The following is a 16,007-nucleotide window of genomic DNA, read 5'->3' as shown; positions in this document are numbered from 1 at the left end:
ATTGCTCACATCGGTTCACATTTTAATATTGTTCCATTAGACATCTTAAACATGTCCTGACTCTTGCCAAGACATGCGCCAGTTGTACCATAGAGCAGTTATTCAATACCTGGTGGAGAGTAAAGACCTGGATAAGGTCAATGATGACAGTGGAGCACAGACATAGGTTATACTTACAGAGTGTACACGCAAAAGTGCATAGGAAAGAAAGGAGGAATGTGAAAAAGAAGTTTTTGTTGTTGTTTTTTTAAAAAAAGAAATATAAAAAGGCGTGTTCTTTGTAATTTTGCAAAATATACTCATTAATCACATGAATCTCTGATGTTAATGTTTTATTTTCCTTCCTATTTTTCAAATCACTGATGATTTGGGTAGATTTTGTTGGCGGGAAGCTTTTATACTAGGGATAACTGGAGCAGATATCCCCCCCCCCCCAAACCCAGGTAAATCTGTTTCCTTATGCAACAATGGCAGAATGAAAATCATATGCACAGAAATGGTGATATGAGGTAGTACCTACCAAAAAATAAAAGGACAGCTGAAATTGATAGAATATGTTGAATTGGCAAGTTTGATGTGCAAAATCAGAGATCAGAAAGACCAATTTTAAAGAAGATTGGGAAATTTGTGCAGAATTCTCAGTGTAATTTATTTATTATTATTTTTTGCTGAGCACTTTGGGTCAAAAGGAAGTATTTTAAAGCAATTGCTGTTGAGTCGTATCATTTGGAATCTGCTAGACAGAGCCAGACAGAGGACGATGGCAGGTGGGTGTCCTGTCACCCCAACATAAATCCTGGCTGCGTCCATGCACAGATATACTTCATTTCAACATGAAGTTGCATTTATCTATGAGGAGCAGAGCCCATGATTTCAATATCCAGGGGCTTAGGTAGGAATGGGACTTGTGTCGGAAGCCTTGGAGATCTTGGGCCAGGAAGTGCACACAAATCCTCTTCCACCATGGACTAGAACTCCCACTATTCCTGACTATTGGGTTAAGCTGGGTAGGGATGTTTTGAACTTCAGTCAACAAACACCCACGGTATGTAAAACTGAAGAGCCTTACATGGAGCTGGATGGTTCGGTGACTGGACTTGAAATTCCTGAATAGGGCACCACTAATTGTGCCAACCTGACCCATGAAATTGTTCTTGGTGTTCTGATGGATATCACATCTACATAGAATTCTGTGTTCTAATTGTGAAACAGTTCATCAACCAACCTACAACCGGCTGTGTATAGATACCACTGGTGGTGTTAAACAGCAGCAAATGCTGACAGTTTAGCTCAGTGTTTGCATCTCACTCTTTGGAACGGAGAAATGGAGCTTCTTCAGAGCCTGCTGCTGGGGTTGATTGGAGTTATAGGGATTCCTTCCCTGTCTCTCCTCTCCTGGGCGATTTACTATGATTTTTCCAGGAGTGAAATTCCACCTGGATTTGACAGTCCATTAAAGCTTCGAGGTCTTCACTGTCTTGCCATAATGGCATTCACTGCGGTAAGTTGAGGACTGAATGAGCCGTTAGTTATGGGAAAGGTGATTAAGAAATGTATTATTATTATTAGAGTTAATAAGCTTCACTGCGGTAAGTGGGGACTGAATGAGCCGTTAGTTGAGCCAGCAGGTCCTTCTTATGTTCTTATGGGAAAGGTGATTAAGAAATGTATTATTATTATTAGAGTTAATAATACTTATCTGTAGGCACCAGGCAAAAACATTTCTATATCTTTTAAAGGTGTTATTGGTCTGCTTTGTTCTTTCATTGTGTATTTTGGGTTTTTATCTTGCATTTTTTTTTGCTGTGAACCACCCTGAGATCCTTTCATGAAGGGCAGTATATTTATTTAATTAAAAATAATAAATAACAGTTTATATATTTAAGTAATTCATATACTGCTTAATCCAACATGCATAATGAAATCAGTAAAATCAATGAATTCACTTGAATATATATATATATATATATATTATCACATTCAACAAGGGCTTCCTTTCAGCCTATAGAAGGACACACAAAGAGAGAAAAAGCCATATTTTCTTTACGTCACGGTTTCTTCAGGAAAGCAAATATGGTCTCATAGGTTAGCAAGGAGATTGTGGATTGTTCCTCTAAAGCTTAGCTTGTTTCCCAGCTTCTTTTTTAATATATAAATAATTTTTATTAACAGGCCAATCACATCACATTAATCAAATCACATTAGTTCCAAATTATACAGCCAAATTTTAAATTTTTTGTTGAGGGTACCCATACAAGCTTGTCACGAGTCCAAAATTCCGGATAACTCCAGGCATCACATATTTTACTGCTTTAATTAGACAGTTCTATCCAGTTCGATCCGGATAGTCCTGTATTACTTTCTTTCTCATCTTGTTGTTATCATATATTCCTTTCTTTGCAATCTCTGATAGTTCTCACAAGCAGACTGAAAATTGGCGTCTCTGTGTGGGTTTTGTACTCTTCAAAAACTATCTCTCTCCGGGACAGCCTCTGTTCAACGCTTCCATGAACAAAGTTAACCTTTGTTCTGTCCTTTATTTTTCCACAGGCTAGCCAGATATATCAAACAATATATCAAACAGATCAGGGGGCTCTGTCAGGTCAAACTTGCATTCCAGTACTCCTTATCTTTCAAACGATCCTGATTCTCCTCCCCCCTGTCCTTCTTTCTCCGGCAAGCCTGTCTTGGTGAGACGCCATTTTTCAAATGCGTCATAAAAATTTTCCTCTTTCTCACCGTTCACCAGTCTTCTCTCCTGTTGTAATCCATCCCCACACAGTTCTTAAAATCCTGCTTATGATTGATAAAAATGCGATGATCTTATTTCTTTCTGGGGTGAAGGGTTATTAATATCACATCGTGTAAAGAAAAAAGAGTTTTTTTCCTCTACCCCCCCATCGTTCCAAACATACAGTCTCCTAGTGGTGATTCATCAGAAGATTTACTTATCTGTCCATCACCCCTGGTCACAGAGATCCATTAATCAGCAGCCTTATCTCGAGCTTTACTTGATGTATGTGCTTCAGCTTCCATTCCAATCGTATGTTTCCAATTATAATTCCGAGCTGAAGCAACCAGCACGCGCTAATTGGAATCGGCGTCAGGAAGAGCTGACTTCACCGAGGGCTCGTGCCAAGTGTTTGGCACCCCCATCTCTCGGATCAGGGGGTGCATTGTGTACACCACTGGCAAGACAGGGTCCCACCACATCCTGGGGGGAAGGGAAGGCTGCCTACTTCCCATAGCAGCCCCTTAATTACCTCGTATGGGTCAGAAAGATATTTTTGTCGGCCATCTTCCAACACGCCACCTGGTGGGCCCCCCTGTTTCCCAGCTTCTTTTGCCTCTGTACCTTGGCAGGTGTTTAGGTTGGGGTGACCAATTTTAAGCTGACCAATTGAAATTAATCGACTTGGCTAACATGGGCTCATTCATTTCCATGGGTCTACTTTAAATAGGACTTATTTGGATACCACCCCTTGTGAATAGGTTGCAAATGTGGGCACTATTTTCATGAGACTTTTCTTTGCCCAACAGGGGAAGTGCCTTGAACTGCTGGGTGTCTGCAGACAGGTTGCCGTTATCCACGTCCTCATGAATTTCTGGAATCCAAGAGCGGATCCCAGCCTCTCTTCCAAAGATCTGCTTTTCGACGGGGTGCCTGTGAGGGTTTATCAGCCCAAAACACCATCTGCTGGCCCAAGGAAAGGATTTGTGTTCTTCCATGGAGGTGCTGGGATGACTGGGAGCATCGGTAAGAGATTAAAGCTGTGAGCCTATGAACACTTACCTAGAGGCAAGCGCCATTGAACTGAAGTAAGCCCCTGTAGAATCCTAGAAATGGTGTGAAACCTCTATTGTCAAACCTCCAGCCAAAGAGAGCTCGCCACCTCCAAAGGGAGGCAGTTCCCTGTCGAACAACTCTTATCATCAGAAAGGTGTTTCTAATGCTTAGTTGGAATCTGCTTTCTGGGTAGAAGTGCTTCAGATATCATTGGAAGAGAGGTTTACGGGGCTGAAATACAAGAGTGTTGGTGGAAGTTCCTGAAGAGACAAGGGGCACACGTGTGCTTTAGATTTGCATTTGTTAATTTATACACATGGACCCTCTTGTTCTCATGGCTTCCCAGATCCTACGTCTCTAGTTGTCAATGGCCAGGGAACCAGGGAGATGCACTCCAGCAAGCAGCCCCTGGGGGAGGGACAGATGCCCCCCACTGCTGATACCGACTCATTCCTTTCATAAAATTCATATAACACTTGATTTCATAGAACCTCAAAGAGGTTCACAAACATGTATCTAATAGGTTGATGTTCCAGATTGCTCTGCTTACCAACCCAGCCACTATCCCACCCCCAGCCACCCCCTCATTTACACCCGACCAAATCCCACACTCACCCACCACACCCACATGTGCTAATTTATCTGCATACACAGGTCAGCTTTCCGAAACCCGTAACCCGAAACTGGACCTCCGCCAGGTTTCCATCTCAGAAAACCAATCACAATTTTACAAGTTGGCAAATAGCAGTGCTACTTTCAGATACACAAAACAACAAACTTGTTATCAGAGTTCCCCAAATCGCCTGCCATCACGCCCAAAATTTCCCCATGCAGGTGAGCAGAGTGCTGTTGCAGACAAGCTCTCTTTGTGGGCCTCCTGCTGACATCTGGTTGGCCTTGGGGAGAACACAAGGCTGGGCTGGCTGGGCCTTTGGCCTAATGCAGAATGGCTTTTTCCCATCTCTTAGGGACAATATGAGTGGTTGAGAGAACTGGACTCACACCAGGTTTCATCTCACAAGACCAATTGCAATGTAATAGGTTGGCAGTTAACAAGTCCCATTCAGTAGCCTTCCATTGCAAGAGCCTATGAAGCAGGAACTGCGGGAGGAAGGAAAGCTAGGATTAAGTCACACATGAAGAAATTGGAAGTCAGGAGACTGTGACACAACCTCTTGCAAGAGCTTGCTATTACTACAGACATTCATATTTGGGGGGATGGGGGGCACCTGTGCCCATCCAAGATCTTGCTTCCTGGAATACAACTCCCATGCTCCCTCACTTCAACAGCTAGGCAGATTTCTTCTAAGGTGGAGATTTGGGAGGTTCTTATAACAAGTTTGTTTTTCCTGTCTCTGAAAATTGAAATAGGTTTGCATATATGAATACAAACGATAACATCTTATTTCAGTGAAAGCTTGCAACTCATGGATCTGCGTGTAATGATCTCAGGCAGGCAAAGAGGTCTGATAAGAATTAACGGGCCTCTGCAAAATTTATGTACGTTTATTTACAGTTCAAAATCACAGAACATGGCAAACGCCTGTGTCAGGGGCTCAGGAGCAGAGGCACAGGGAAGAGAGGAGATGGAGAGCGGAGGGGAAGAATCCGAGGGGAGCGTAGGAGAAAAGGACAGTGGACCGAGGGATTCCATGAGCCTCTCCAGCGAATCGGAAGATTCACAGAAGGGGGCGCCAGTGGCCAGGGGTAGGGGGTTCCCAAGGGGAATGCCCCAGGAGCAAGGGGGCAGCAGGGACTCCCAGAGCAGTAGTTGGAAATCAGGACCAGCTTCCCCACCAGAGCAGAGTGGGGGGGAAGATTCCCAAGGATCGGGGCCAGTGCATTCCCCACCAGGGAGAGAAGATGAGGCAGGGCTGACCACGCCTCCATCAGAAAGTCGGACAACGGAGGGGAGGTCACATCCGGCCAGTATCCCGGAAGAGGGAAGCAGTGACCGAAGTAGTGTAACGGTTAGGAGAAAGGTCACTGGGTTGGCGCGAGAGGCAAGTTCAAATGTACAGGAGTGCGGGACAGCAGAGAATGAGGATTGGGAACCGGGTCCTAAAGCCCGCAGGAAGCAGGGGGAGGAGCTAAGCGACTCAGCGTTGGAAGAGTCCAGAAAGGGCAATGCCCCAGCGGGCAGGAGGACCCAGAAGAGGAGAGAGCAGCGGAAAAGGTGGAGCAGGGCTAGGATCTTAAACTGGTGTCAGAGGGGAGGAGACTCAGACGGGACTTCGCCGATCTAGGGTTTAAGATGTAGGGCTGCGCGCTGCGGCTTTGAAATGGAAATTGAACTTCAATAAAGACTTTTGTACATTACGACAGCCTAGCGTTGGTCCTCTGTGAGCTGGGACCTAGAGGCAGCTCTGACAGCCTGTCATTCTCCGATACGAAGTGCTCAATCTGAGTTTCCATTTCTCAGACAGCACAAAGGGAGACAAGATACGATCTTTCCCCTTTCCCCCGTACTTAGCATGTTCACCTTCCACTCCAACTGAGGAGAATTTGGGCATCCTCCCCCCTCGCTGTCCAGCGAAGATTCCTCTGAGAGCTCTACTCTAGTATCCTCTTCCAGGACATCTCTCCCCCCCCCCCCAACATTCTGAAGCCGCAAACTCCCTGCCTTTGTTACTCTGCCGGCTTCATAGGACTGAGAAGGAAGGAGGGCCAAGTAAACCCACCCTTGCCTTGCCTGAGGCTGCAATGTCTCATTCTCTCTTTTTTTTATATAATAGATATTTATTAAATTTTCCAGTTTAGTACAAAAAACAAAAATACAAAAGTACAAAAATACACAATAAAAAAAGAAAAACGAAAAAACAAATCAAAACAAAACAGATATAATTTCCACAACTTATTTCTGTTACCTTGTTTCTCGAACCTCCTCTTACCTCCCCCTTTTGTATTCCAGTTCAAATCTTCATTCAGCAAATCCTTATTATAACTTATTTGTAACTTATTTTAGCTTATTACTCCATTTTTACTTTACAGCTGGTAACCACTTAATTTCTGTCCAACAACATTCTAACATTCATTAATTTTGCCATATTTCTGCAAATAATCTTTAAATTTCCTCCAATCTTCTTCCGCCGACTCTTTTCCCTGGTCTTGCAATGTCTCATTCTCAGAGTCAGCCTCATTCTCAGAATCAGACCACTCCCAAGCGTCTCACCCTGCTTTATCCCAGACACCATGCCCCATATCTCTTAAATTGAAGATTTGTTTGTGTCTGGGGGAGGGGGTGGGAGGTTGTAATGTTGTTCAATTTGTTTTTATATGTGAATCTATTTAATTTGCAGTTTGGGAAGCAATTTGTGAACCCAAAGTCAGTCTCTGATGCTTACAATGCAGCTCTCTAGCAATGGGATGTTCACGGGGCATAAAAAGGCTTATGTCAGTGAATATCGCATGTACCAATATTGTATGAAAGGGAAGATTACTTTGCAAAAAATGTGCTTTTTGAGGCAAGATTGGAGGCAGCAGTGCTTCTGCCTAGCAGTTGCTGGAAACCCTGGGCAGGTAGAAAACTGAAGGTAAGTGTGACATCCCTGCCTGTGATTACTGGGAGTTGCAGTCTCTCAGCATCTAGAGCAGGGGTAGGCAAACTAAGGCCTGTGGGCCGGATGTGGCCCAATCACCTTCTCAATCTGGCCCGTTGACGGTCTGGGAATCAGTGCATTTTTACATGAGTAGAATGTGTGCCTTCATTTAAAATGCATCTCTGGGTTATTTGTGGGCCATAGGAATTCATTCATCCCCCCCCCCATATAGTCTGGCCCATCACATGGTCTGAGGGTCGGTGGACCGGCCCACGGCTGAAAAAGGTTGCTGATCCCTGATGTAGAGCAATGGAAGCCAAAGGTGTCATTCTTCAGGTTCTGCTGTGACTTATGTACATGCATTTCAGTGGGATTTCTGTGAATGCATCATCCCTGGGTTGAGAAACAGCTTCCTTTCGTTAGATATATCTTCCACATAATTGCTTCCCAATTTTGAATTTCCCTCCCAACTTGCTAGCATTCTACGAAGATGTCTGCAGCAAGATTGCCAAGGAGAGTGATTCAGTGGTTGTGTCTGTTGGGTAAGTAAACACAACCACATGGCCTTTCATGGGGAAAGAGTGTAGGGGCCCAGCATGCTGCTGTATTTCAGGCTGGCATCCCTGGCCATATTCCCTGCAGCAGAAAGAGGCTCCCCACGAAACCTGTCAACATTCTGTTCTGTGATTTAAAATCAGAGCTTCATGTGCTTAAGACATGAACACGCTCGCTTCCATTGGGGGACTATGAACTGGGCTTAAAGCCTTGCACAGCACCCCTAACCAGGGCCTCCAGATCAGCCTCAACTTGGAGACCACCTGTAATGGTTCTAGGGGTTGCTCGTGCGTAAGCAGGTGCCTATCTCCCTGGCTGGGTGCAAAAGTGAATCTCTTCTCTCTGGACAGCCACTCACCCATGGCTGACTCAATTGCTGGCAGAATCCGTGAGTGGGCGTTTCTTAAACTTCTTCTAGCAAAGAAGTTCTTTGATGCCTTGTCTCCGCCTACCCTCTCTGTATGAAAGCCTTCTGCGCAGGGAGGGCGTGGGCAACGGAGGACCCCTACTCTCCCCGCTGGTCCCAGGCAAGGAGTCATGGGACCACCTCACCACTTCCCCCACCTGCCCCCCTTCTCCACTGGTGCTACACTGATTCTCTTCCCCAGAAGATGGGCTGCTCCTCCCGATCCCTGGACGATCTCTGGAATCCCTCTGGCTTTTGCGCTCCCCCTCCAGTACTGATGGCAGTTCCCTGACATCCACCCCCTCCTCAGGACCCCTCTCACCCCGGCACGATCTTCCGATACCTCCTCCTCTCTCTCTTCAACCGACGATGCGGGGAACCCCCTGAAAGAACTGTCATCATGTTCTGAGGATTCAAAACCGGCCTCCCATCCCCTCGTATCTCTTCCAGCTGGTCGAACCTCCCAGTTTGATTCCTCTCCCTCGGACACCTCCCTCGGACACCTCCTCCTCGGAGGCAGGAAACCCCGCAGAGTCCCCTTCGTCGTCTGTGGTTCCGAATTCTTCCTCCCAGAATCTAGCTAATGGTTTAGGTCTATCCAGGAACAAACCATGAAACTCTTCCACCAGATACCCATCCGTGATTGATTCAGCAGGGACCCAGGTGTTTTCCGACTTGGGTTCTCCCTCCCAGGCTACCAAGTACTCTACCTGGTGACCCTGCCACCTCGAATCAAGTATTTCCGTAGCTTCGTTACAGAGTTCCCTCTCCTCTACCCACGGGTGGGTGCTAACCCCTCCCTCCCTTTCTGGGAATTCCCGCCCCTCCCTGTACTGTGAAAGTAGGGACCTATGGAACACCCAATGTATCTTCATGCTGTCGGGCAACTTGAGTTTGAATGCCACTGTGTTGACCTGCTGTATTACCTCAAAGGGCCCCAGCTTCTTGCACCTTCCCTTTAGGGACAACCCTTGGGACGACAACCACACCCGGTCTCCCACCCATATGGCCTCCCCCTCCCGACGGTGCCTGTCTGCCTGCCTCTTGTAAACTTCCTTGGCCCTCTCCAAGTTCAGCCTGAGTTGCTGGTGTAATGCCTCCATTTCTTTGGCAAATTGCTCAGCCGCAGGTACACTCTATCCTTCCTCCCCCCTCCCTGGGAAGGCCCTGGGGTGACACCCGTAATTGGCCATGAAAGGGCTCAATCCCGTGGACACGTGTTCAGCCTTGTTGTACGCAAATTCAGCCAATGCCAATTTCTCTACCCAATCGTTCTGCCTCTCGCTGACATAGCAGCGTAGGTACTGCTGGAGTATACCGTTTGCTCTTTCGGCCTGCCCGTTGGTTTCTGGGTGCCGTGCCGTCGAGAAGCTCACCTCGACCTGCAGTAAGCTCATGAGCCTCCGCCAGAACCGGGAAGTAAATTGTTTTCTGCGATCTGAGATTACCCTCAATGGGGTGCCATGCAGCCTGAAAATGTGGTCCACAAACAGCCTGGCTGTCTCCTCTGCCGACACTGCATGCAAACATGCTACGAAATGGCACATTTTAGTCAGCAGATTGACCACTACCATGACCGCTGACTTTCCCCTTGACTTGGGCAGATCTGTCATAAAATCAATGGACACCACCTCCCAGGGCCTTTCCGGTGTTGGTAAGGGTTCCAGTAACCCTGCGGGGGCAGTGCTTTCCCCCTTTGCCCTCTGGCACTGGTCGCACCCTCGTACATATTCTCGTACGTCCTCCCTCACCTTTGGCCACCAGAATTGCCTGGTAACTAGTAGCATGGTCTTGTGCTGTCCAAAGTGCCCAGCTATTGGATTGTCATGGAGCTGCCTCAGTATTTTGCCCCTCAATGCCTCTCCTGGTACATACAGTGCCCCCTTGTAGTACAGTAGCCCTTCCTTTTCCTCAAACCCCCCCATTGTCTTCCTTTCCACCTCTGAGCACCCTGATTTTAGTCTGAGCAAACCATCATCTCGGGTGAGCCCTGCTAGCTCTTGTTTACCCACCAACGTTCCCCCCCCCACCAGTCCTCGGGGAACACGTGCCTGGCCTCCAGAGGCCCTTCCCCCTCCATGTATTCCGGTTTCCTGGAGAGTGCATCCACCCTAACATTTTCCTCTCCCAGCACGTATTGTATCTCGAAGAAAAACTTGGCGAACTCCTGGGACCATCTGATCTGTCTCTGGTTAAGCACTCGCGCGGTCCGCCAGTATTCCAGGTTCTTGTGGTCAGTTCGGACCTGGATCTTGTGCCGCGCCCCTATCAAGAAGTGTCTCCATTGACGAAATGCCGAGTAAATAGCAAGCAGTTCCCAGTCATACACCGTGTAGTTTTGCTCCGACTTGCTCAGCTTCTGGGAGAAAAAGGCACATGGTCTCCAGTTCTCCTTGGACCCTGGTTGCAACAATACTGCTCCAATCATGTGGTCGGACGTGTCCGTCTCCAGTCTCATGGGCTTCTCCGGATCCACGTGCAGGAGCTGCTCTTCCGAGGCGAACGCCTTCTTCAATTCCTCAAAGGATTGCTGCGCATCCTCTGTCCATGTGAACTTCTTTTTGCTACTGAGACAATCCGTAATGGGTGCTGTCAAGTGGGCGAAGTTCCTTATGAACTTCCTGTAGAAGTTGCTGAAGCCTAGGAACCTCTGCACATCCTTTCGGTTTTTGGGGGCCTTCCATTCCAGCACTGCCTTCACCTTGCCTGGGTCCATGGCCAGTCCCTTGTCTGACAACCTGTATCCTAGGAACTCGACCTCCTGGGCGTGGAATTGGAATTTTTTCCAGCTTGACCCACAACTGATGCTTCTTCAATCTCTGTGGCACCTCCCTGACATCCTTGACGTGTTGCGCTTCATTCTCCAAATAGATTAAGACGTCATCCAAAAAGGCCATGCAATTCTTGTACAGCAGTGGCCCCACCACATGGTGCATGAAGGATTGAAAGCAGGCGGATCCCGATTGTAATCCAAATGGCATAACTAAATACTCAAAAGCCCCCAGGTGGGTGAACATGGTTGTTTTTCATTTGTCCCCCTCCCGTATTCTAATCAGATTGTATGCCCCCCCTTAGGTCCAGCTTGGTAAAAATCTTTCCCTGCCTCACATGTGTCAGAATATCGTCGATTCTGGGCATTGGGAAAGTCACGGGTTCTGACACCAAATTCAAACGGCGGTAGTCCACCACAAGTCTGGGCTGATTGGTTGATTTTTTGTCCACAAAGAACACTGGACTCCCCCCCACACACACACTGCCTTCGATTCCCTTATGAAGCCCCTTTTCAAGTTGTTGTCAATAAACTGCCTCAACTCCTCCATCTCCCAGTTGGATATGGCATACAGCTTACCCACCGGTAACTGGGCCCCCAGAAGCAGGTTGATTTGGCAGTCATATGGTCTGTGGGGGGGCAGTCTATCCGCCTCTCTCTCTCTGAAGACCTCCTTCAAATCTGCATATTGCGGTGGCACCCGCCCCCTTTCCTCCAGGGCCACCCCAGCCACCCTGGCCACAGTCATTCTTGGTTCCTTTCCTCCCAGGCAGTGTTCTAAACAGTAAGCTGACCCAAAGGTGAGCGACCGCTGATGCCATGACACCACTGGGTCATGTAGTGCCAGCCAGATCATTCCTAGTATTATTGGGGGTCCTGCCAGCGTGGCCACGTGAAAGGCCACGTTTTCCATGTGCCTGGAAACACTCATCCGCATTGGTGGTGTCTGGTGTGTCACTTCCCCTCCCAGAAGTTCCCTGCCATCAATGGTGGTCACCTGCAAGGGGAAATCTAGTGGCAACAGGTGGAGCTGGTGCTCCAGAGCGAAGTCTCTACTGAAGAAATTACACGAGCTGCCAGAATCCAGCAGCCCATTCACCTTGACTGGGTGCCCACTTGGGAGTTCTAGCACCACTTCAATGGCTATAGCCGGGGCACTTCTATTGGTCACTGGCCTGGCTGCTGTCCCTGCTGGTCGGCAGCCAGGCTTTCTCGTTTCCCTGCACTGGCCCCTCCTCCCCCTTCTCGTCGTGGCCTGCTGTCCCCATCATGCCTTGCCAGGCCTTTCATTGGGGACAGACCTTTGCAAAATGTCCTGGCCACTGACAGAGGAAACACTTCTTGGTAGTTTTCCACTCCTTCCCCTCCTTTTTCCGGCCTTCATTAGCGTTTGAAACTTTGCGCGCGCGCGCTCCATCAATTTCCATTGGCTCTGCCACCTGGGAAGGCTCCCTCGGCATCTCAGGAATGCAGTTGCCATGGAAACGCTCCCCCTTATCTCCCGCTTTTCCTGAGCCTGTGCTTCCTGGTGTACACCAATCACATGCACAGTCTTTGTGAGCTCATCCATCAACCGCGGGCGGGGCGCTCTGGACAACTCGTCTTTCACTTTGGGATCCAAACCTGCTTCAAACAGCGTTTGTACCGGTTCAGAGTCCAGGTTCCACCCGAGCTTGTGCACTAACATTGCAAAACACGACCAGTAGCTTCTGACGGACAGGCTCCCCTGCTTGCACCCCAGCAGCTCCCTCCGTGTCACACTTTGCTCCACCTTGCTGGAGAAAATTGCGTCCATTGCCTGGTAGAATCTTTTAAGATATTTTAAGGCATCATTCCCCGTTGCCATCAAGGGCCTGATCCATTTGCGCGCCCCATCCTGCAGATGTCCAATAATGTACGCCACCCTCTCCCCGTCATCAGCAAAGTCATTTTTCTGCAATTCCAAAGCGTATGGAATTTCCATTCGGAAGGCATTGTAGTCTTGGGGCTTTCCTCCAAACTTATTTAACAGCCCGGGGACCTTCCTCCCTATCGGGGTGGCTCTGACCTGCACTTCCTGAGTCTGCCTCTCCTCCAGCCGCGCTGACAGGGTAGCGACATGTGCCTCCAGGTCTCGATTCCTCTCGACCAGAGCTCACACCATGGCTTCTTGCTCTGTCTCTCCGGATGGTTCTGTCTGGCTCATCGTGCTGCCTCCCCCGGGCTGCGCACAAGCAACGTCAGGGACTCACGAATTGCTGTAATGGTTCTAGTGGTTGCTCGTGCGTAAGCAGGTGCCTATCTCCCTGGTTGGGTGCAAATACCTGGCTGGGCTGCCAAAGTGAACCTCTTCTGTCCGGACAGCCATTCACCCATGGCTGACACAATCGCTGGCAGAATCTGTGAGTGGGCGTTTCTTAAACTTCTTCCAGCAAAGAAGTTCTTTGACGCCTAGTCTCTGCCTACCCTCTCTGCGTGAAAGCCTTCTGCACAGGGAGGGTGTGGGCAACGGAGGACCCCTACTCTCCCCGCTGGTCCCAGGCAAGGAGTCATGGGACCACCTCACCACTTCCCCCACCTGCCCCCCTTCTCCACTCGTGCTATGCTGATTCTCTTCCCCAGAAGATGGGCTGCTCCTCCCGATCCCTGGACGCTCTCTGGAATCCCTCTGGCTTTTGCACTCCCCCTCCAGTACTGATGGCAGTTCCCTGACACCACCCAACCCAGATCCAGCCTGGAATCAATCCGGGAGTGGGGCTAATGTTCAGTTAGGGCTTTTAAATGTATAATCAGGAAGAGACTGGGAAACACCCCCTGCATCTAAACAGGAGGAGGAGGGAAAGTTGCAAGCGGCAAATGGTTTTGCTTCCCCAGCGTTTCCTACACTCTTTTGCTAGCCAGTAAAGTCGGCTTTTTAAGGGCATAAGCCAGCTAACTTTCACCTGCATTGTATCTGCTACAACTGATCCAGCAGGCTCTTCTTGTAATTCTATGTGATCATGAATGTGTTTGGAAAAGATTCTGGAAGTTTACCTCTTTAATTGTGCTTTATTCTGCAGCTACCGCCTGTCTCCTGAGCATCTTCCTCCCACTCAGTACAAGGACTGCCTTGCTGCTACCATACACTTAATTCAAAATGCAGCTTCCCATGGGGTGGATCCTTCCAAGATCATTGTTGGTGGGGACAGTGCAGGGGGCAATTATGCTACTGTTGTTGCCCAGAAATTGGTGGAGAGATCAGACCTTCCAAAGCTATGGGCTCAAGTGCTCATCTATCCTTATACACAGACTATGGACTACAATCTGCCTTCCTATCAGCAGAACAGTTCAATGCCCCTCTTGTTCCGGGAAAGTTTTGTTTACTTTGGCCTGAAGTACTTTGGAAAGGACCCTTCTTTGGCAGGGCAGGTCCTGAAGGGCTCTCATGTGCCAGATTCAATGAGGCTGAAATATGGGAAGTGGGTGAGTCCAGACAACCTTCCAGAGAGATTTAAGGGGAGAGGCTACAAACAAGTCCCACTTGCTCCTTATGAACCTGAAGTCTATAGGCAATTGTCAGAGACATTAGAAGCTGATTCTTCTTGCCTTTTTGCTGAGGACTCTGTCATCCAGAAGCTTCCTGAAACCCTAATTGTGAGCTGCGAGTACGACGTAGTACGAGACGACGTACTGCTGTACAAGAAACGTCTGGGGGACAATGGGGTGAAAGTCAGCTGGTTCCATGTTGAGAATGGGTTTCATGGGATGATAAACTTCTTCAAAGGATTCATCTTTGCATTCCCCGCTGCAGTTGAATTAATGGACAGCATCGTAGACTTTGTCAAAAACTTATGAGAGGAAATCTCTTGAATTTGTGAGTCATTCATAAAGAGGGGAGAATCTGCCAACGTCGGCTTCTGATAGTTTCTGATTTTTCCAATCTTCTGTTTAGTTCTCCATGATTCTGTAGAAATATGTGGTTCTTTGGGGCAGCAGGGAATTCCTCATGAAAATTCACCAGCACTTTAGTGTGAAATTTCACCAAGAAACATGGTTACTTCATATGGATTCCAAACAATTTGCTCTAATATATGTCATTTCTATATTATTTCCTCTTCCATTTTCCTTTTAATACACATTAGTTGGCTGGAGATCTGCACTGCTAATGCTGTTCTAGGCTGAATCAACAGAATTATAGTGTCCAGATCAAGAGAAGGAATTGTTCCACTCCATTTTGCCTTGACCAGGAGAACTGTGTCCAGTTCTGGGTGCTACAATTTAATTAGGATAATTGATAAGCTGGAATTTGTGCAGAACAAGGAGATTGGGCTGATCAATGGTCTGGAAACCAAGGTGACAGCAAACACTTCAAAAAACTCAGTAGAGGCAATTAGAATAGGATCTATGAGTTGATCAACTTTCGAAGATTCCTCTGCTTAAAAAATATATCAAAGGAAAACCTATTGGTTCACATATTTTATCGATTTGTATTGATGTAAACCTCCACAAATGAATTTTGTATAGCTAACTATTTAGCTTTGTCTAGTATTTGTTATCTTATTGCTATGGTTAGTGGCTAATGCAAATAAAGTTTCTATCTAATCCTACTCAGAATAGAGCCTATTGCACAGAAAATGTAACATCGTTGGGGCCCAATTAAGTTTTAAGGAAGAGAATTCCAAAGAAGTGGCAACATGAGTGCTCCAAGCACACAGTCCCACCATGTTTTATTGCAGGGATGTATGGCACCATCAACACATCTTTATCCAAAGTACAAAGTGACCAGGGTTGATGGGAGTGGGAAGAGCTGTCTTCTCAGATACCCTGTCCAGAACTATCCTATAAAGGACAGTGTATCTCCCCACTTTGTGGAATCAAGGTCTTGGAAGACATAACACCTATATCTTTGAATCTGTTTCAACTGCCATTCTTAATTTAGATGCAATAGAGTGATAGAGATGGGTATCATCCTCATGTAGATGATCCCTCACA

General features: G+C 47.5%; 1 protein-coding gene across 1 annotated transcript; it reads left to right on the top strand.

Moving 5' to 3' along the window:
• Positions 1–741: 741 nt before the first annotated feature.
• On the top strand, positions 742–15,103 carry LOC307222081 (arylacetamide deacetylase-like 4). The gene is made up of 4 exons (XM_079987152.1): positions 742–1,501; positions 3,541–3,757; positions 7,805–7,868; positions 14,096–15,103. Exons 1-4 carry the CDS (start codon positions 1,325–1,327, stop codon positions 14,868–14,870), a joined length of 1,233 nt encoding a protein of 410 aa, XP_079843278.1. The 5' UTR covers positions 742–1,324; the 3' UTR covers positions 14,871–15,103.
• Positions 15,104–16,007: the final 904 nt, after the last annotated feature.

Source organism: Podarcis cretensis (genome assembly GCF_951804945.1).
Source record: "Podarcis cretensis genome assembly, chromosome: 8".
Taxonomy (NCBI): Eukaryota; Metazoa; Chordata; class Lepidosauria; order Squamata; family Lacertidae; genus Podarcis; species Podarcis cretensis.
Note: the sequence above shows the minus strand (reverse complement) of the source record. Positions and strands in the feature narration are given on the sequence as shown.

Bases quoted from the DNA above. Each gene is read 5' to 3' on its own strand.
- LOC307222081 (XM_079987152.1), top strand. From the start codon at position 1,325: ATGGAGCTTCTTCAGAGCCTGCTGCTGGGGTTGATTGGAGTTATAGGG. The intron at 3,758-7,804 runs GTAAGAGATTAA...CCAACTTGCTAG, and splicing joins TGGGATGACTGGGAGCATCG to CATTCTACGAAGATGTCTGC. The intron at 7,869-14,095 runs GTAAGTAAACAC...TTTATTCTGCAG, and splicing joins TCAGTGGTTGTGTCTGTTGG to CTACCGCCTGTCTCCTGAGC.